This window comes from Filicampus tigris, chromosome 12 (assembly GCF_054856515.1).
Source record: "Filicampus tigris isolate MCC_2025a chromosome 12, RoL_Ftig_1.0, whole genome shotgun sequence".
NCBI lineage: Eukaryota > Metazoa > Chordata > Actinopteri > Syngnathiformes > Syngnathidae > Filicampus > Filicampus tigris.
In genome coordinates this window covers 13,931,007-13,951,372 of record NC_141228.1, presented here as the reverse complement: position 1 = coordinate 13,951,372, position 20,366 = coordinate 13,931,007, and the positions used below count along the sequence as shown (strand labels likewise).

At 39.6% G+C, this 20,366-nt stretch overlaps 1 protein-coding gene and 1 long non-coding RNA gene across 5 annotated transcripts in view; one reads left to right on the top strand and one right to left on the bottom strand.

Moving 5' to 3' along the window:
- LOC147138613 (uncharacterized) overlaps window positions 1–13,591 on the bottom strand; it is a 56,198-nt gene extending 42,607 nt beyond the window's left edge. The window contains exons 1-2 of one of the 4 annotated variants that reach the window (XR_015089018.1): window positions 13,552–13,591; window positions 1,961–2,270 (exon numbers count right to left, since the gene is read on the bottom strand). This is a non-coding gene — a long non-coding RNA (uncharacterized LOC147138613). Of the gene's footprint in view, window positions 1–1,960; window positions 2,358–6,825; window positions 7,632–13,142; window positions 13,256–13,551 lie in introns of those variants that run through there. The other 3 variants (XR_015089016.1, XR_015089017.1, XR_015089015.1) reach the window with 3 other exon arrangements.
- tmem161a (transmembrane protein 161A) lies at window positions 13,113–20,045 on the top strand. The gene is made up of 11 exons (XM_086047634.1): window positions 13,113–13,271; window positions 13,872–13,975; window positions 14,054–14,137; window positions 15,115–15,206; window positions 15,294–15,450; window positions 15,814–16,029; window positions 16,103–16,246; window positions 16,322–16,435; window positions 16,503–16,677; window positions 16,848–16,944; window positions 17,408–20,045. Exons 1-11 carry the CDS (start codon window positions 13,269–13,271, stop codon window positions 17,713–17,715), a joined length of 1,494 nt encoding a protein of 497 aa, XP_085903760.1. The 5' UTR covers window positions 13,113–13,268; the 3' UTR covers window positions 17,716–20,045.
- The last annotated feature ends 321 nt before the right edge of the window (window positions 20,046–20,366 follow it).

Below are 20,366 nucleotides of genomic sequence, written 5' to 3'. Positions count from 1 at the left end.
ATATATATATATATATATATATATATATATATATATATTATATACTCATTGTGGTATATTAAGTAAAATGTGGCACATACTGTTTGTTTATTGTTGACGGTTGATGTGTGCAGCCAGTGTGTGTGTGTGTGGGGGGGGGTATGCGTGTGTGTGTTTATGTGTGCGTGTAAGAAACCTGTTTTTTCATCAGAATTAAATTTCCTACATCAGAGCTCGTAAGAATGTCACTAAATCGTATTAACTTTATATATATTTATTCTTTTTTTTAAGTTGAGTAGAAGTACAATATTAATTTTTTATAAGTTGAGTAGAAGTACAATATTAATTATTTACAATTGTTCATTATTATGGAATTGCAATCTGCATTTGTTTGCCAGAGTGCTGAAAAAAATATTTCTGGGATAAAAACAAGTACAGTATTCTGAACGTGTGAACGTGACACGCCCCCCAAGCTACGTCACATCCCATCAAATAGACGTACAGTAGCGCGTGTGTACGTGTATGCGCGCCCACGTCTTGTTTCAAGTGTTCTCTGTTTTGCGTCGTGATATGATTTGTATATGTTTGTTGCCAGAACGTACGAAGCGACTAAATGGATCTGAAAACGAAAGGCTGCCACGAGGGGACTATACGACCACTCTCCATGGTGCTGAAATTAATTTGGGGAAACACACGCGCACACAAACGTACACGCACACGAAATGCTTTCATATTTTAGCCTTTAAAAAATCGTTATTAAGAGAGAGAATTCATCTCAAAACAGTAATAGGAAGAAGTCAGAAGTTATATTGGCTGAGGAACTGTATAAGTGTAAATCATTTGTGTTTTCCATGATTAAAATGTCTCATACAGATTTCATTAATTCAGTTTTAAATCGGCAGCGAATAGGAACAAAATTGTAAATATGTAAGTAAAAACTGCAATTGTTAAAGTGGATGAAGTTATAATTTATTGCCATTTGTTTTTACATTATTATGCTTTCTGCAAGTTGTTCATTAAAAGTGCATAGAGTCATAGCAAATCATGGTTATTTTAAAGTTCGTGAAAGCACTGTAATGCTTTTTTGCATCATTGTATATTATCGTTACATATAAGTATATGACATTGCAGGCTTTCATCTGTTTTCAAAGTAAGACACGAAGAAAGAAAAAGTTTCGCTTTTCTCAATTGTGGAAAAAATATATTGTAAACAATGATATTGTCAATAAGGTATACGAATTAAGCAAGAAAACATTCATTTTGGATTATAAATTGCCAGCAAATATAGACAGCTTTATATAATATCATTTATAATAGTGGATACAATGTTTTGTGTGTGTGTGTGCGTGTGTGTGTGTGTGTCGGGGTGTGTGTGTGTGTGCGTGGGGGTGCGTGGGCGTGTGTGTATGTGTGTGTAATTGAAAGTGACATTGATTGCATGTCATATTGTTTTTAGTTATTTACTCTTTGCTCCTGCAATTTACAGACACGAGTAAAGATTATACAGTATGATGTTCATCGCCTTTTCTATTGTTAATGGTCTAAAATGATTCCAAAATATAGATTATTTCCAAATATACATACGGGTATGTTATATCTTGATTTAGTATTATATTGGATATTTATATCGAAACAACTGTATAATAAAATACAAAATGTAAATTAATTAAATTTGAGTGGCGTTCAGAGGTGGGGGGGGGGGCGACTGTAGTGTTATCATCCAAAAATAATAACAAAAAAATTCAACATCAAGTTCAACAACGTGCTGGCACGCATTAGCATCACAATGCTGTCTGGCGCGCGCGTACGCACACGCACACACGAGAACATCGAGAACCTTTTCCCATGGCTGTACAATCACACAACTGTTCGCTCAGGGTAGCACTAAATGGACGCCACCTGGTACCGACTTGCAATTGCGACCCATTAAGAAAGGACATTCGTGCATTCATTTTTTGGGGGGAAGAAACACACGACTTACATGCGGTATGGTAAATCCACCCTAAGGCTTCGAGTCCTTTTTTTGGTAAAGTTGTCTCATTTCGAAGGAAGAGAGTCGGGAGCGAGCCATGAAGCCTTCTGGCGTCACGTCAACTTGATCCATTTCGTATGGAAGAAGGGGCCATTGCTTTAGCTTGACTAGCATCCACGAAGCATCTCGTCCACGTCCTCGGAGGAGAATGTGCGCGGCGTGGACTCTGCGTCTCGTTGGTCCTCCACACTCTCTCTCTCTCCATCCCTCCCCCTCTGACGTAGCCGGCTGTTCATTCCGGGTGGGGATCGAGATCATTCTAGAAGAGACGTGTTCTTGAATGAAACCCCAATATTGTTATAAAGGAGACAAGTCGAAACGATGCTGCTAGTTTAGCGACCAAAGACAAAAAGGAAAGACAGAGCGTGAAAGCGAGCGAGCGAGCGAAGGACTGCACGGCGTGATGACGTCACGTGCCAGGATAGGCTCGTCCAATGAGACGCGCCCATTCTTCGTCGGGATGGGGGTTATCTAAAACGCGTTGTTTCGCTGAAAATAAACCATAACCATAAAAATTGAATGTGTGCATTTTTTGGATTATTTTAAAAAACTTTATTTAAGGCGTCGAATGGAATATATGTTTCGCTCGACATGTTTTATTTATGATATATCCGGTATTAAATAGGTCAACGCTGCCCACAGGCAATCGGCCAGAATATTAGGTACATTCATTTCATTAATTCATTCATTCTCCTAACCGTTTATCCATAAAACTATAGAGTCGAGGGCGTGCTGTTAAAGTAACAAAATAAGATGCTACACAAATAATTAATAGCAATAAATATTGAAAATTATATAAAAATATAAAAATCATTTTTAAAGCACAAACAAAATAACACTGATAATAATAATGACATAATAATGATAATAATCTTTATTTTTCTTCCTCCCATTACTACTGCTACTACTAATAATAATGATAACAACAAAAACAATACTCAAATTAGTAAAAATATATAGTTTTTCTTAAACTAATTTAAATATTGTTAAAATACGTAACATAATAAAAACACTCTAATAATAAGTATTATTATCAAAAAAATAATATTTTTTAGTATTCTTATTACTATTACTACTATCTTTGATGAAGGTCCTCTAAACATTTTTAATCTTTGTTTTTAAATTCTTTAAATTCCATTTTAGAAACCTACTTTTATTTCTTTAATTTCAAATGTTTTTAAAGTTTTCTGTTCATGTGTTTGAATGTTGATGTTATTTTAGTCTAATTATTTTTGTACAGGCTACTTTTGTTTACTCTGCTTTGCTTCTGAATTTCATTAACTGTTCTTTCTGGAAATGCGTTTAGGTGTTATGTCTTTGCTTGTGTGAAGCACATGGAGTTTCCTTGTGTAAGAAACGTGCTATATAAATAAAGCTGCCTTGCTTTACTGGTACTTAGAAAATAATCAATATTGCACAGTTTACTTTTAGGCGCCTTTCTTTACCATGTTTCCTTGCGGTACCGTGGTGTCAACCATGTCTCATCAGATTTAATCTTTTAGATTATGACTGTTTTTACATTTGGAACGGGGTGACGGGTGTGTGTGCGTGGGGGGGTGCAGAGTATGGGGGAATTGGTTGTCTCTTTTGTGTTGCTTTTTGAGGTGTGAAAAGCGCTTTAAAAATGATAGTTTGACTGATTGCTCGTGATGTAGAATTGCAGTGCACACCACACACACTGCAGGTGCACTTCATATTTTGATCACCTTCTGAGAGAAGCAAAATATGGGAAACACCTCAGTACAATGCATTGCAGTATATGCATACTCTTCCCTTATCTCTAATTGGTAACATGAATAATTCTCACGTGCCAGTCAACAACTGGGAATTATTTGTGTGTGTACACAGATGCATCAAGTTTTGATATAATTACAGGGGATAAAAACGAGCCAATAAATGAGAGATTATGCGCAATTATGAATAGGTTTCCAACGCCCTAGATTTGGTTTTAGCGGGTTTAGTGACCTTCAATTTTCAGGCGCGCCAAGCAAAATCTGTTCTCAACGTAAACAATGGCGGCATCTGTCGGTGAGAAGCGGAACTGTAGCGTTCTAAAAGGCCCCGAAAGGGAAAAAAAACACGACGGCCTTCACTCTGTGGCAACAGCCACGCCCATTTTCATACATTTCAACGAATCCCTTTTATGTAAACACGTTCAATATGAATCATACAAATGAGCTATTCTAGCTGCTTTATGGATTCAATCGAACGTGATCAACGCAGACAGAGCCGCTTGACGGAGGCCTTTTTACGCGGCTTCTGATCCAAAACCAACGAACTCTCTTTTTTTCTTTATTCGCAGAAACGTTACTGCTATTAGAAAATAATATCTGCAATATGGTAAAATTGACTTCACTAATAGAGGCAATGTGTGCAACAGCTCTCTTTTTTAGCCAATTCAAATAATCAAAGGCGCTATGTGCATGATCAATTCATTTGCACAACCACTAAAAATGACGATAAATTATGCTTACTAGTACCATATATACTACACAATTAAACGTAGTAAACATAAATTAATAAACGCAATACAAGTTGTATCGTCTATAATTTTGTTATAATGAAACACGAATTTAAACTTACAATAAATTCCATCGTTACTCAAAATAAGCTGATTTCTGGTAGGTATAGTAGTAATAGCAATGTAATTATTATTAATACTAATAATAATAACCAGAAATGCAATATTTAGCATAGTGTAGCGGTAGTATTTTCCTGCATATTTTAAATATCTGTCAATTGAATGATGTGGGGGATTTTTATTCAAAATGTTTTGTGTATTTTATGCATTTGGCAAAATTCAAGAATATGCTTAAACTACGCCGATTAATGTAATATTTTACAATAATGATTAACATAAATTATAATACAAATTTAAAAGAATAGTCTTAAATGTCAGTTTAACCCCTTTAAGCTCTATACAACACATAACACAGAATAATGTGTGTTGTTTGTATTCCGTATTTATTATCATTTTACAAAAGCTAATAAGTGATCCTAAAAAAAAAAATCAATTGAAAAGAATTTCCACTCTTAAAATTATGTGGCAAATTCATTTACAAAAATTAATGGGAGAAATTCAAACACGTTGTTGTTCTTGTAAAATGTTTATCCTTTCCTACTGACATAATTCATATAACGTATCTTAAATCCAATTACTTGCATTGGAATAGATCTAGTATAAAAACTTTTGCTTATGGTGTTAAATCAATATTGTGTATTTCCATGTGCACTTTTGTTGGTATGTATTTGATATGAGGCGATGGCAAACACCCAACACAACATCACAGGTGCAATGTTATGCCTAAAAATGGGCAATAAATTGATCAGATTCCGAGTCAGCATGCATGAGCAGGCCGACTCTTCATGTTGAACTTAAATGGTTAGTAACAATAATGATGACCCCATTCAAGTGGACACCTCTGGGAATTGTAATGGCTGCCCTTCAGAAAAGAGGCTTGACCCGACATGGAGGATGTTACATGGGAAGTCATTTCAGCAAATATTTGTCAGCACTCAAAACGACACCGGATTGTTGACAAAAAAAAAAAAAAAGATGGGCACATTTCAGGTGGAGTCAAAATGTTGAAATTGTTCCATCTCTCTCCATCAATTTACATTATTTATTTCTTTTAAGTAAGGATTCAAGTACAGTACACACAATTTCTTGGCAAGGGGCTTTTTTCATTTATGGTCACCATTTTAGTTTGGGTCTGTGTTTTGGTACTGAGCTGAAAAATTGAAAAAAATGAGCTGAAACTTTTTGTAGTTGACTTTATGGTCATATATGCATTTGGTCAATTTTGGTTTCTGATTTAGATCTTGAGCTGAAAAGGTTTAGGAAAGCTTGATTTTAATGATTATAATTCCTCCACTTTTCTGTCAAAAGCTTCACGAGAATTGAACACAAAAACATGGCATAAGAGGACAAAATGTGTGCCAACAGAGCACTTAATCAAGTGCAAGACAATTTGGTTGACTGCGAAAAGATAACTGTGCCAACATAAAAGCATGTATCGAAATGAGCAGAGATACCTACAGCCTTCGGGGCCATACAGTACATGGGGCAAGATAAACAAATCAACAGTACAATATTTTGTTTTCTGTTATGATGCTGTCTGAGGACCAATACTTATTTATTTATAAAGATATACAAAAGTGTTTTCTTCTTCAGTTAGTTACATAGATCATGATGTAGTTTTCTTCCAATACAACGAGTTGAATTTGTTGTTTTTCGTAGCCCTATTTCTGAATGGTGCTGTATATGAAATAAATCAGAATAACCTAAATAATCACAGCGGGATCATGTGCAAAAAAATTAGAACAAGAAATACAAATACAATAATTAAACTACAAAATAAAAGAACAAAATGGAAAAAATAACCCCCCCAAATAAAATGTGAATGTGGAAGAGCATTTCCCTTCCACAGTTATTCCTCATCCAATATAATCATTATCACAAAATTGCTGTATCATACTTCTATAAAAACATTGAGTCCCACACTTAATCAAGATCAAGATCTGGCCTGCCATGCAATTGTCATAAAACCTCAGAGAAACTGTTTAAAAAAAAAGAACCCCACAAAATCATTAAACACACACATGCTCATACTATATCATAAGAAACATTTGTTCAATGTTTGCATTATATTCTTAAGGCCCTCAGAGGACTACATAAAATCTAAAATGGCTGCTGACAGGAGAAAAAGGTTCACACACACAAAACTACTCACACAGAATGCATAAGCACCAAACAAAAACAGGTAAGAACACCTGCGAGGTCATCATTTAGTGGTAATAAACAGCCAACTTACACTTTGTGAAGGGACGCCGACAGTGGGGAAGAGAGGAGATGTCTGCTCATCCCTGGCCGCACGTGCAGACCAGACTAGTTTTTTTCTTAACGCTTTCCTGGTTTAATTAGAGACGAGGGGGCTGAATTTTATGCAAATGAGTGCCGGCATCAGTCTGGCTGGGTGAAAAGGAGGGGAGCAAAAGGGCCAAAGTCTCACCTCTTTTCCCAGGCAGTTCCCTCGGTCAAGTTCAAGCACATTCAGACAGCCTTGAATGCACACGGCAGATTGATTGGGGGGAAGGTGGGTGGGCTATGGAGAAGAGGAGGGGACCTTGGGGGTCTGCACAGGGTGTAAAACTCATGCAAAGTTGGCAATTAGAGGCCCTTGCATTCAATTTTGCTTCCGAAGTTTTTCTTTTTGATGAATTGAGGAGGCTTGTCTTCAACCTTCTCCTTTAAAATCAATATATTGAATGTCAAACATGCTTAATTTGGCACAAATTTCATGGATATACAGAAATAAATTGCATGGTTGCGGGCAGGCTTTACACAATCAGGATTTTGGAACCGATCACCGATTTAAAAAAAAAAAAAAGAGAACCAATCACCAACCTGATCAGAAGATGGAACTATGTAACCCCTTTAACTGACTTCTTTATTTACTGTACAGTCGATCACCACTATTCACCGGGAATTTGGACCGGCCTGGCCAAGGAATAGCCAAAATTTGTGTATAATTGACGCCTATTGAAATGCAATGGGGAAAAATAATAATTAAACCAAGAAAATTCTCCCAAAATGCTGATAAACATTAAATACATGGGAAAAAACAACAAACAAAAAAATAACAAACAAAAAAAACAACTAACCCCCCACCCCCCCCCCCAAAAAAAATTCAAATATTTGGAAAAAAAGGCCGACATATGATGAGAAACCTTGGATTATTAACAATGGCAGCACAGAATGTCCCTAGAATGAACAAGATTGTGTTTGCTGTAATGTCTTATTTTGCGGGTCCTATAAATGTCGTCACTGACCGATCGACAAATTATGACATTAGAAACCGATCAACGATTTTACCATGAAAGGCAAAATATCTTCCGATCTGTTCCAGTTCACCAGATCTGTGGAAAGTCTACTCTTGGCAAGCGCACAAAAAGTTAATTAGAGCACTTATTATACTAGTACAAATTCCCCCTTTACCACAGTTTTCAAAGCATGTCTAGTTAAACCGTCATAAAAATAACACTCAACTGTGTTAAAACCTTACAAGAGTTCAGTTTCGTGATTATCAAAACACCCTTAAAACTACTGGTTTAAAATGGCCACTATGGGTTATTTTTAAGTGTTGCTTTTTCTTTAGCTTGTTTGCAACACTTATTCCAAAAGGAGTAGCCTCAACAAGAGAATGACATAAGAGGAGAATAGTCTGTACTTTGGAAGTTAGTTTTAATAATTCATTAACATTTCTATCTTCACGTGTTACTGTAATATCTGGCACTTTGATATTATTAGTAAGAACTAACTGAAATAAGAAACATGTTTGGAGAAACTTTATTTGACGAAGTACTTTGTGTGTTTGGTTTCACTTTTGTGGAGAACAGGTTTAAGAAGCGAGAGCTGTTGCTTTCGCCATCTCTCTAGAATGGAGCATGGCTGACAGTACAGAATGCACTTGGAAGCTGACACTTCTTCCTCCAAAAAGTTTTCATTTATAGTTTATAGGCTTTACTTTAACCAGGATACATCGCTGTACCCTGTCCTAAGGTAGAAGTCGGGTTGGTTCACCTGTTGCTGTTCTGTAAATACTTGCTGCCTGTGACCCCTGACTTCTTTCTCTAGCTAGCTAGCTGACAGGCTAGCTAACGGAGCCTCGTATGGGGAACTCCGCTTTGAAAATGGGTGCCAGGCTGCCAGTGGCAGTGAATACATGAGTTAAGTGTACATAAACTTTCGGACACTCAGCCAACATACTAACGCAGCTAACTAGTGCGCAATCGCTGTGGCAATTGGCTTCATTTTGCATTTCCAGACGACTTTGTGTAACTTTTAGAATTGCTTCACTGAATGATGTAGCAACAGCGTGATATGACACAGTGAAGTGGACTAATTGTCCAACATAAAGTTCAAGAGAAAAACAAGCTTCATTTGTTTCATTTTTTGGGTCAATGTTGACATGGATGCTTTGGATAGTTAGCATGTTGCACGAACGGCTAACTCTGCGGCTCCTGCCACTGTTTTGTGTACATATTTGTGTTAGCAGAGCATAACTGATAAAGAAATGAATTGTATTTTTTGTTGCTTGATGGTGTTAAGATAAATGGCACTTGGGCTTTCACTTGTATAGTGACCATTGTAAACCGAGGACCCTTTTTATTTATATTTTGAAACATCAAAATTCCTTCAGAACAAGTAAACAAAGGATTGGGCAGCTACTGTACATGTGTAAATTCCTGATTCAGGTGACACAATGTGATTTTGAGGTCTTGAAATTTGAACGCATTCATTGGACAAATACAATTACTATTTGTAAAAAAAATAAATGAATAAATAAATAAATAAAAAATTGTCCTAGTACATACATCTGTGACACATTTGGGTGGTGAGTTTCCTCACTTTTATGCGCTTTGTCATTTTCACAGGCTTTAATCTCATCATGTATGTATGCATTAATTCAACGTTAAATAAACTTAGTGTGACAGTGAAGGCTCTTCACAACTGGTTCCCACAGCTCCTCTTGCAGCATTTCAACAAGGTGCAGAAAAAGAGGCAGCAAAATGAAGGGAGGGGGTTGGGGCACCATGGCAACATTTGCATATATTCAAATCTGCCATTGAAAGGCCGCGCACGAGGCCAGACAAAGGCGAGCCAATGGCGGGGCCGCATCCCCCCCAGAAGCCCGCAGCAGCACTCTGGGAGAGACCCTGGGAAGTAGTGTGGGAACCGGGAGGCCCCCCGAGCCAGGCGGTGGGAGTAGGGGAGCCACTTAGTAGTTGGCGTGAATTTGCATTTTATTTGTGTCCATTTCTTCCTCGCTAATTTGTGGCTGGCCGCTCACTAGCCACAGATGGCTAACATGGGGATGGGATTAGTTGAGGCGACGATAATGGAAGAAGCTGTGTCTGTGTGTGTGTGTGTGTGTGTGTGTGTGTGTGTGTGTGTGTGCGTGGGGGTGCGTGTGCGTGTGTGTGCGCGTGTGTGGGTGTGGGTGTGTGTGTGCGTGTGTGTGTGTGTGTGTGTCAAGCGACCTCCTTTTGGGGGAAAAAAATGGGCAATGCACTTGTAAAATCCGAAAGCTAAATATTGCTTGCATCATCTTTCAAAAACTAGTGTTTTGCCGCAATTCCAAAAAGGCCTACTTTCCAACCTCGAACAAGGAATGGAACATCAACTCAAAGACTTCCAATTTGTAATTCCAATTGTCCCCATTGAATTAAATTGAAACACTAATAATCCATCCCAGCCCCCTGCCAAACACATTTTTGTTACATGTATTGAATAAAGAGACATAGCAATGTATTGCAAAATATAAATATCCTTCCATTTTCTATGCTACTTATCCTCATTTGGGTCACGGGAATCTCACAGCTTCTAAAAATGTAAATATAAACAATAAAACCTAAAAAAAGAGAATGTCAAGAAAAATTAGTTTTATAAAGTGTAATTACAGTAAATAAAGTCTCTCGCGCACGCACCCGCACAGACAAACAAACACACACACAAATAGACAGTAGTACATTCATGTGTCATTATGGGGCATAGTTCAGTGATTGACATCAGGAGCTGCAGTCAATCAGGGTGTCTTACACAGTCAGTTTGGTATGAGAGTCCGCTCCATGCTCCTTGCGAGTGTTTTCATTTTGTATTTGTGTGTTAATTTTTTTCCCAATCAATACATGGCCAAAAATGCATCTGCAACTGTAGTGTTCCTTTTTATTCTTTCCACTTCACGAAAGCTATTCTAGTTCAACACACCTGGTGGATGAGACAGGGAGCGTTTTCATTCATATATGTTAACAAGGGACGGGCCAGGACCACGTGGGTAGATTAAATACGCAGGAAGGAAACTTGGGGACGGAGGGACGATGCCCAGCTCTGTTGGTTTGTTTGTCCGCCGACTAATTGGGAATATGAGCTGGGTTTAGACAGTCACGAGACGGGGTTAGTCTTAGACTACTGAGGCGGCTCACCTGTTTCTAGAAGCTGAGCCATGATTGGCGGAGAGCCGAGCCCTGAACAACTGTGATGTCATTTTCAGTGGACAGTGGCAGAATGGCCACCACCTGAGATTACAAAAACGGGTGGATTTTACTGCTTAACTTATATTCCGCAAACGCAATATTAATCAGAATGCCGTGTATCCGCCATTGGGGCTGCATGGAACATATTATTGTATCTTTAAATAATGAGTACCGAATCTACGTCACAATGACACTTAAAAAATCCACGGAGAATTTTTTTTGGGTCCTTCAAATAAACATTTATAATGTTCATAACTGTCATACAAAGTAAAATGTAGCAAATTTTGCACTCTGTCAATATCAGTTAGAATGCTTGTGTGCTTCTATATTGATCTCCAAATTATACTACTTTCGAGCATTCAACCTTAGAGGGTCTGCTGTATTTAAAAATTGCCATTCTAATTAAAACCTAATCGGATCAATTTCCCCTTGCTCGCGCAGACCAATTTGGCTCGCGGCTTCGCCTGCAGCAGTAACAACACCGAGGCACTTTATACAGAGAACGTGTTCATTTCATGTAATGTATGTTTACCGACGCCTGCCTGGTGGTGCAGAGAAAGCCACCAGAGATGTTACTTGCTGCTCCTCTCATCACAACGTCACGCTTTTGCGCCCAAATGCACGAGGCGAGGGATCAAGCACATCTTGCGGCAGGAGGAGCGCCACCAATTAACAGCATGAGGGGATTCGACATTTAATTGGCAGACCACCCAGATAAAACGAACAGATTTGAATAGGGTGAATGGATTTGGGTAGAAGGTCCTAGGAGGCCGCGGCGGTGCACCGTCGGAGTTCTCATGCATTAAAAAGGATGAGCTGAAATTATGATGCATGTGCAGGCTGGCCGAGCCAGGGTGTTTATGTCTGCAGTAGCACAATAACAGCCACCAGTGGCCAAACTCCTTAGTATAATCTGATATTAAGAGAATACACATTGTAAATACTTAATTACTATGGATTGTGACCTATTTGTAACAACAGAAGGGAAAACACTCATTTGGACTGTGCATGTTTTCATGACAAAGTACGATGTAGAGGAGCATATCTGAGACTTTAAGCCTAATCATTTGCCTAATTCTTGTTTTCACCCAATGAAAAGTAAAACTACATGTTAGTGGAAGCATGAAATGATGAGATTATTATTCGCAAGTAAGGTGGTGCGACATACTGATATACATAGGGATGTCATGATATCCAAATGTCACGATACGATAATATCACGATATGCACCTCACGATATGATAATTATCACGATATGGTGGGGGGGCGATATATAAAAAGCTCACGATATTCTAAAAGAAAAGAGCACATATTAAAAAAAAACATCACAATATTCTGTTTTTGTAACCACGCAGGCACAGGGAAAACATGCCTCGGCTTACTTTTCACCTTTTACACTGGTATTGGTATTTTCCACCAACAGAGAAATAGCTCCAGTGGTCACAGCAATCTGAAGCAATGAATTTGCTTCAATTTGTTATTTTATAAAGATTAAATGTATTCTTGTTTAAGATAAAGAGGTTATATTGTTGGGAAATATCTGAAATTTGCACATTCCCTTTTGATATTTTTGTCTATCTGACTTTCAAGCGCTGATTAAAAAATAATAAATTCAAAGTTTCTCATCAGTTATTCAGTATTACTCTTACTCAAGTAATTACTGAAGGACTACATTTTATTACTCCCTGAGTCATATTTATCTTAAGTAACATTACTCTTACTTGAGTACATTTTTGGCTACTCTAACCGCTGATTTACGTACAGTTGGGTAATGGTGTGACAAAGCAAAGTTGATTTTTAAATTTGATTTTGTTTGATTTAAAGATAATTAGGGTAAGAAACATAGACATATATCAGCTTACATGAAACATTAGCGTTGGGACTATTTAAGGATGAACTACTGAATTCCCCACCTGTGACGCAGCTAAGCAGGAAATAACGCAGCTTTTATGAATTGTAGAAATCACACAGCTTTCACAGAGTACCTAAAGGCAACACTTGACCAAGCGGCAACATCCGGGATCTATAGCGATTCTCTCGCCATACGTTGGGGGGCAGCAACATCTCTCAAGCGGCAATCAAGCCTTACACTTACGTCACAGAATACCAAGAAGAAGCTTCACATGTCTCCTGACTACCTTCCCTGCATCAACTGTTGCCACCGCTCGTGAAGTCTCAGCTGCTCTTCGTCGGTGCAAGCACACAACTCAGGAGGGAAAAGATGGTAAGTTAATTTACAGTAATTTTACTAATTACTGTAACTTCAGCACTGACGTCCTTTAGCTACGAGAGCCACCGTGCTAATGCTATACAGCTAACGCATCAAGCAGCACTGACAGGTGCTCAAGTTTGGCTAAATTTAGCACGGCGGCCACTTGCCTGCTAAGTTCATTTATTCACTCATGGCTTGTAGCATTCTCGTTAAATAAACTGCATTAGTGTTTTTTTCCCCCGAACGTGGCTAGTGTGTTCCGTTGTGTTTTGCGATTTTGGAATGAACTTACCTGCCGTGTAGCACAAATAGTCGTCCCAGGAAACACGCAAACCCTTTTATGGGTTTCCTCTCTGTCTCTCTCTGCCTAGTTTAAGACGCCGCTCCAGGGGGCGCTCTCATTTTTTTTATCCTGGCTATGTTTGGCTGGTGACCATTCCAAGGTGTACCCCGAGAGTAAAACAGTAATAATAATAATTAAAAAAAAAAAAAGTGTGCCCCGAGCTCGGATATACTCCATCTTATCTGTGACCCATCTCCCAGCTGAGAACACGCCCTATAGAAAATGTTTGGCATGACAATTTTTGTGTGTGCGCTTTGTCCCGACACTAGGCGCTGATGGGAATCCAGCTGGTTGTCAGTTTGCTGACTGCCAGCATCATGCAGCGGATGGCGCCGCATTGCTCCTTTGCACGCTGGCTCCTTTGCAATGGCAGGTCAGACCACTTTCTTGTTTGTGGGACAAGCAGGCATCACAGTTTTGTTTTTTTAAACCATTTCTTGTTTTCTTTTAGTCTGTTCCGGTTTAAACACCCATCCGAGGGGGAGCTGTGCGCGCTGGCTGGGAAACAGATGCCCAAAACAAATAGGAGAGACAGGTGAGACAACAGACGCTGCAAGAGGTGATGTTGTCCCAACAGGGCTTGCAGGGAAAGTCATGTATTCCAGCCCCCAATTTGCTCAGTACCATACAAGTGTCCACACAAACACTGCTTCACTGTCCAATCAAAAGTATGTATCTTCTTTTTATTGAAAAGGTGAAGAAAATCGCAAAATTTGGAGATATGAATTAAGAAGCAAAATCCACCCGTTTTTATCCATCTCTCACTTTATTGCCACCAGCTGTTGACTGAAATTGACCTCACAGTTTTCATGGGCTCAGCTTAAGAACATCATAGCTCACTTGTTTTCTGGGTTTGGTCACGTGACCTTCGCAAGCTTTTATGTGTCTTTGTGCCTTTCGTCTCAACCACTTTTGTAGAGAATTGAAAAATTACACTATGTCTTCCAAAATTCAGTTTTCTTGTATTTGTCGAGGACCTACACTATATGCGACATCACATTGTGCACCATTGTCTCCTTACGTGAACTATTTTGTTTTATTTCTATCCCTGCGCCAGTATAGTTGGAATTGTAGTTGGAGCATTTAACATTTGGAGTTAAGTATCTTATAAGAATCTAGTATCTCCTTCAGTTTAAAGAAATATGTCGCCGCTATACATCCAGACGTTCTCCTCTAAGACGGCAACATTGTAATAAGAAAGCACCTTTTTTTTGGGGGTTGTTGAATTTTAGAAAAAAAATGAACTCAGGAAATTTGTAGTTGTTTTTCATTGAACAGTAGTGACCGGCAATATCTTTTTTTCTGAATGTATCAAGCTGACAAAACTGTAATGCACTATCTGCGTTATTATATCTTGAGGTAAATTCAAGTTCTATTTTGTTGCCTTTTTGTTTACTTCAAGTTGAATGCAGGATCGCTTTCACAAAAATGAGTCCTCGGTTAACCAATTAATTGGCCTTTTGTAAAAATGACTTTCGTCACGCGTTTGATGGGCTGAAATTTTATCCTCAGGAGACAAAATGGAGAAAACAAGCCTCTCACTGTGCCCAAAGACATCGACCTTCACCTGGAGAAAGCTCCAGTCAACGCCATGGATGCCCTTGGTTGGACGAACGCTTCTCAAAGCAACAGCAACCAACACGCACACAAAAACACTGAATTCTTCTCTTACTTTGTTTATTCGCTCTCAGTGCTGCGTTTCTTCCTGGAGTACCAGTGGCTGATTGACTTTGCCGTCTACGCTACGGGCGTCTTTCTTTTCACCGAGTGTTACTACAGTGTGGTGGATGCCAGCAAGGAGGTGAACATTGGCGCCATCTGGTGTGTCCTCACTGTCCTTTTCAGCCTGTATCCTTTTTGTTGAAAATCCCCAAAACTACAAAACGTGCATAAGGTGGACAAATAAGAGCTGTTGTTGACTTGATCAATGCTCAACTTTGATTGACATGGTCAGAGACAAATTTGAGTGAATTAATGAATACCCCCGTGACTGGCAACTGAGGATTATTTTCACGGTAAAAGCAGAATTTAAAAGTTATTAGGCTGTGCTGGTGTCTTGAAAAAAAGTGTCAACTGTATGTGTCAGTAGTAGACTCTTGAACACCGTAATGTAAAAGCAGACATTTTCCCACCTTGTTAGCAATAGAAAATTCAGTATTATGCAATAGCGAGACAAGCAACAAGAGTTTCCTCTTAACATGCATCCTTCAGCAAAGCCCTTCACACGCTCATGAGCCACTACTTCCGCTCGGAGGAGGGCGGGGAGCGTTCCGTGTGCCTCGCGTTCGGCTTCCTGTGCCTGTTGGTGGCCATGCTGGTGCTGGTGGTGCGAGAGGACTACCTGGAGTTCGGCTTGGAGCCGGGCTTCTCCAGTCTCTTCGACAACCTGGAGGTGTTCGCCAAGCAGCAGGGCTACGCCGATTGGTCGTAAGTTAGCTGCTAGCGTCGCTTCGCTGTTGCCGCTGGTTACAAGACTTGACTGTCGTATGCTGGCGTCAAGGGTCCCCGTCACCAAGTTGACGGTGAAGCTCGGGCTGGCTGCGTTCTGTGCATACGTCGGCGCCCTGATGGCGTTCCCCGGACTGCGTCTGGCTCAGACTCACCTGGACGCCGTGCAGATGAACTCGGACCGTCCTCTCATCCAGTGCGCGTTGATGCATTTGACAGAAATACGAGGGCACCCCAGCACAGTGCTCACTTCACTAATGTCTTCCTGCAGGATTCTGTTGCACATGAGCTTCCTGTCTCCGGTGATCGTGTTGATTCTGTGGGTCAAACCCATGGCTAGGGACTTCCTCGCCAACGCGCCTCTGGGCAAAACCTCCGTCACGCTGTGAGTGCCTCCAACACATTCCGCTTGCGAACAACTTTTGAATGAATCAATTCACCTGGCCTCGCAGGGTGTCCAGCGACGCCTTTGACAGCGTGCGGCTGTGGACCGTGGTGGCTCTGTGTGCGCTGCGGCTAGCGTTGACCCGCTACCATCTGCAGGCTTACCTCAACCTGGCCCAGAAGTGGGTGGAGCAAATGAAGAAGGAAGCCGGACGTATCGCCGCCATTGACATTCAGAGGAAGGTCAGACCACCACGTTGTCTTCATGGTTGGACTATACTTGGATTCGTTTGCTCCATTTTAGATACCAAAGTGTCTGTGCGCCCACGTGCACTTTTGTAAAGGCATGAGTTTGAAATAATCAATTGAATTGAATAGAGTTTGCGTGCGTGTCCGTGTGTGCGCCTCTCCAGGTCACGCGAGTGTTTTGCTACCTGAGTGTGGTGACTCTGCAGTATGTGGTTCCGGTTCTGCTTATCCTCTTCTCCACGTTGGCCCTGAAGGCACTAGGTTAGTAATTCACGCATGCACGCACTCACCAATCATTATCAGAGAAGTTAAAGAGGAAGTCAACCCCAACATTTTCATTACAATAATATGTTCTATGCACCTCCACTGGCCAGCCATTTTGTCACTTACTGTCAACTGAAAATGACATCACAGTTGCTCAGGGCTCAGATAACGACCAGTCATGGCTCAGCTTCAGAAAGCAGGTGAGCTGTGATTGGTCGTTATCTGAGCCCGGAGCAACTGTGATGTCATTTTCAGTCGACAGAAGTGACAAAATGGCCGCCCCCTGAGATGGCTAAAAACGGGTAGATGATCTTATTCCACAAAAGCAATATTTATCAGAATGCTTTGTTTTAACTAGTGGGCTGGCATAGAACATATTCTTAAAATATGTATGGCATGACTTTCCCTTTAAGTAAAAAAAAAATAAATTTGGTCAAAATGTTTTTTTTTTCAATTCCAGGAGGATTTGCTTGGAGCGGAGCAAGTGCGGATGCGAGCCCCGACATGACGCCCGCCTCGCCGATGCCCACAGCGGCGCCAGTCATCTCGAGCGCGCTGGACGAAGACGAGGAGTCATTTGAGGACATGGAGGAGGACATCCAGGTCACGGTGGCCCGCCTGTCGGAGATGTTGGCCGCGCTGCGCTCCGTCCTCACGCCGCTCTTCTTCAGGGGCTTCTTCGCCTTCTTCACCTGGTGGGTGGCAGCCTGCCAGGTGATCAGCTCGCTTTTCGGCGTCTACTTCCACCAGTACCTCATGAACAACTAGGGCGACACACGGATGCACTGAGTTTTTGGATCTTCCAGAAATGTTGATGTTGTCTGCGCAGGTGAGACCGGAGCCGGCTTCTGGTATGAAAATGACACCAAAAAAAAAAAGAAGGCAACATCTTCTACCTGTACCGTATCTTTTTGCAACATTTCAGACTCAAGCCTGCTACTCTAAATGCTGCATTTAACATTTGACCTCATACGATACTTAGGACCGCCGCACACCTATCAACGCAGCCTGACTGAATTCTCGGACAGTGTCTGGGGTTCTGCAACGAGTTTTCACGAGTGGCCGATTGTTGGCCACTACTTTTGCCGTTATTTTAAATTTAAATCTCAGGTGGACAGTGTTGCAAAATTGCAGACGTAACGGCCAATGCCGCTCAATTATGCACAATCTCTCCTTTATTTCTCGCCTGTTTTCGCTCTTTGTATTATTATAATATAGTTAGAGCAGCCAGGGCAATTCACATCTTTCGTGACAATCCCACCATGTTGTTTTTGGTTCAATTAGAAAATAAAAAAACATTACAGTATATGTGGCCCCTCAAAACGTCGTGCCCAGATAATAACGGCAGGGTTGACAGTTTGTTCCGTTGCAGTGCGTTTGCGTGCGGGTCAATCGTCAGGTGTGCGAGTGGGTCACCAAATATTTTTGCGTTTGGCTGCATCGCCTGGTGTGTGTGGCGGGCCTGAGATAAAACTGAAGTCTGCACTGAAACGCTGCTCAACTACAGTATATTACTATGTCATCCCTGTACTACAGAGGTACTAGGACCTCTCAAGGAAAAAATATGAATACACTACAAGTTGTAATCTTACTAACTTGTTTTTTTTCTTTATTTTTTTTTAATAGTCTTTTTTTTCAGGAAAAAGGCAATCTTATGAAAATGCAAATCTTACAAGGATAAAGTTATCTTAAGGGAAGGAAGGAATTCAAGGAGCAAGCAAGTTATGTTTAAAATAAAAGTCTTTTACTATCAGTATTACCTGTCCAGGACAAAGAGGCACATAGACGCTTCAAGAATTCTGTTAATGAAATAATCTTACCTGTTACTTTATTCTTGTCCTGACCTTTTTGTTCTCAGATAAAAATACCACTTTTTGAGTTTTATCGGAGGGGAAAAAGGGAGGAGGAAAAAAACAGACTTTGTTTTTCTTTATTCTCATGTTTTTGTATGGTGAATTCTAGGGATAGACTGATATTCTTTTTTCAGGGCCGATACCGATTATTAGTAGTCAAGGCGGCCGATAACCGATATTTGAAGCCGATATTTATTTGTAGAAAAAAGGGGTAAAATTGTGTCAAATTTATGAAAAATAAAAACTACAACACTTAGTGTAAATGCCTTTAAGCCCATGTTTATTAAACAACTTTAGTGATTTACAAGATGTTAAAGCTTTTCTAGATCTTAAAAAATAGACAACTTTGTTTTAAGTCTCACAAAAAAGTGCAGGGAGCTCCTAGGCTCAGCTGCATGTCTAACAAATATCTCCTTACAGGAAATAGTTTTCTAAAAATCCACTATAACTGAAATGTTTAACTTTCACACATCTGTTTTAAAGTTCAAAAACATAATGCTAATTTTCAAGTAGTTTTGCGCCATGTGGCGACGCAGCATCAACAGTGACAATATGTACTTTTTATTGATGTGTTATTGTTCCATCAAGGAGCTGATTCAAGAGTGCTATTTTTGTTTTATTTTCATTGTGAGTGTGGTTGAACATTGTTTGTTGTTATCTACATTTTCCCTCCAGATTTCCAAAGTGCCTAAAAGCTCAGGGATTTTTAACAAAACACCCTTTTGTCCCTTTCCGTGACTATTTTAAAGAAGTAGTTTATAGGGAGATTGAATCATGACTCATTTGCTACATTTTTAGTTGCATCATCTTAATTGTTTTGGGGGAAATGACATTTATTTATTGGTGACATATTATGATATTCATCCCCATGGGGGAATTTATGAGTTGTTAAAGTGACTTTGCATAGGATCAATGAAGATGTTGGATATTTTTTTTTTTTAAAGATATTTTTCAATGGCCTGAATTCATTTTGAATTCTGTGAAGTGAAACTGAATAATGTTTTAAGAATTTTAGAATGCATGGTATGTTTTTGTATTTTTCTTTTACTGTACTGCAATTGTGTGGCTTTTTAAAAACTTATTCTTGCACCCGTTTCCTTTTTAACAACTGCAAAACAACAGGAGAAGGTAATATTTTATTTTTGGAGTAGAATCATGGAATAATTGAGTCACAAAATGTTTTTGAACACCTATTATTTTTACTTGTGATATGTAAATGTGCAGTACATTAATAAATATATAGGAACAAAACGTCTGTCTTTTGTCAATGAATACTTAGGGCTACTACGCTACCATGTTGTAATGCTGGTGGAACTTGGAGAGACAGGTCTTTTTTGAGGTACTTGGTTTTAAAAGTTCGAGAACTGGTCAAAGTGGCCACAAATTAATTGCATATTACTGTTGCAGTAGAAATTATAAACTAGACGACACGTTGACGTCAAATGCATTTATATATTGGTTCATAATCGCTACTTTTAGTAGTTTCAGTATCCCAATATCTAATTTTATTATTTGGAATATTGTGTAAATCAACTCAGGTCCTCTCGTGGTGTAAAAACACTGTCG

What these genes read in the sequence shown, in the direction of transcription:
- tmem161a (XM_086047634.1), top strand. An exon ending in AAAACAAATAGGAGAGACAG is followed by an intron (nt 14,138 to 15,114) that starts GTGAGACAACAG and finishes TTTTATCCTCAG; the next exon opens with GAGACAAAATGGAGAAAACA. An exon ending in TCGGACCGTCCTCTCATCCA is followed by an intron (nt 16,247 to 16,321) that starts GTGCGCGTTGAT and finishes GTCTTCCTGCAG; the next exon opens with GATTCTGTTGCACATGAGCT.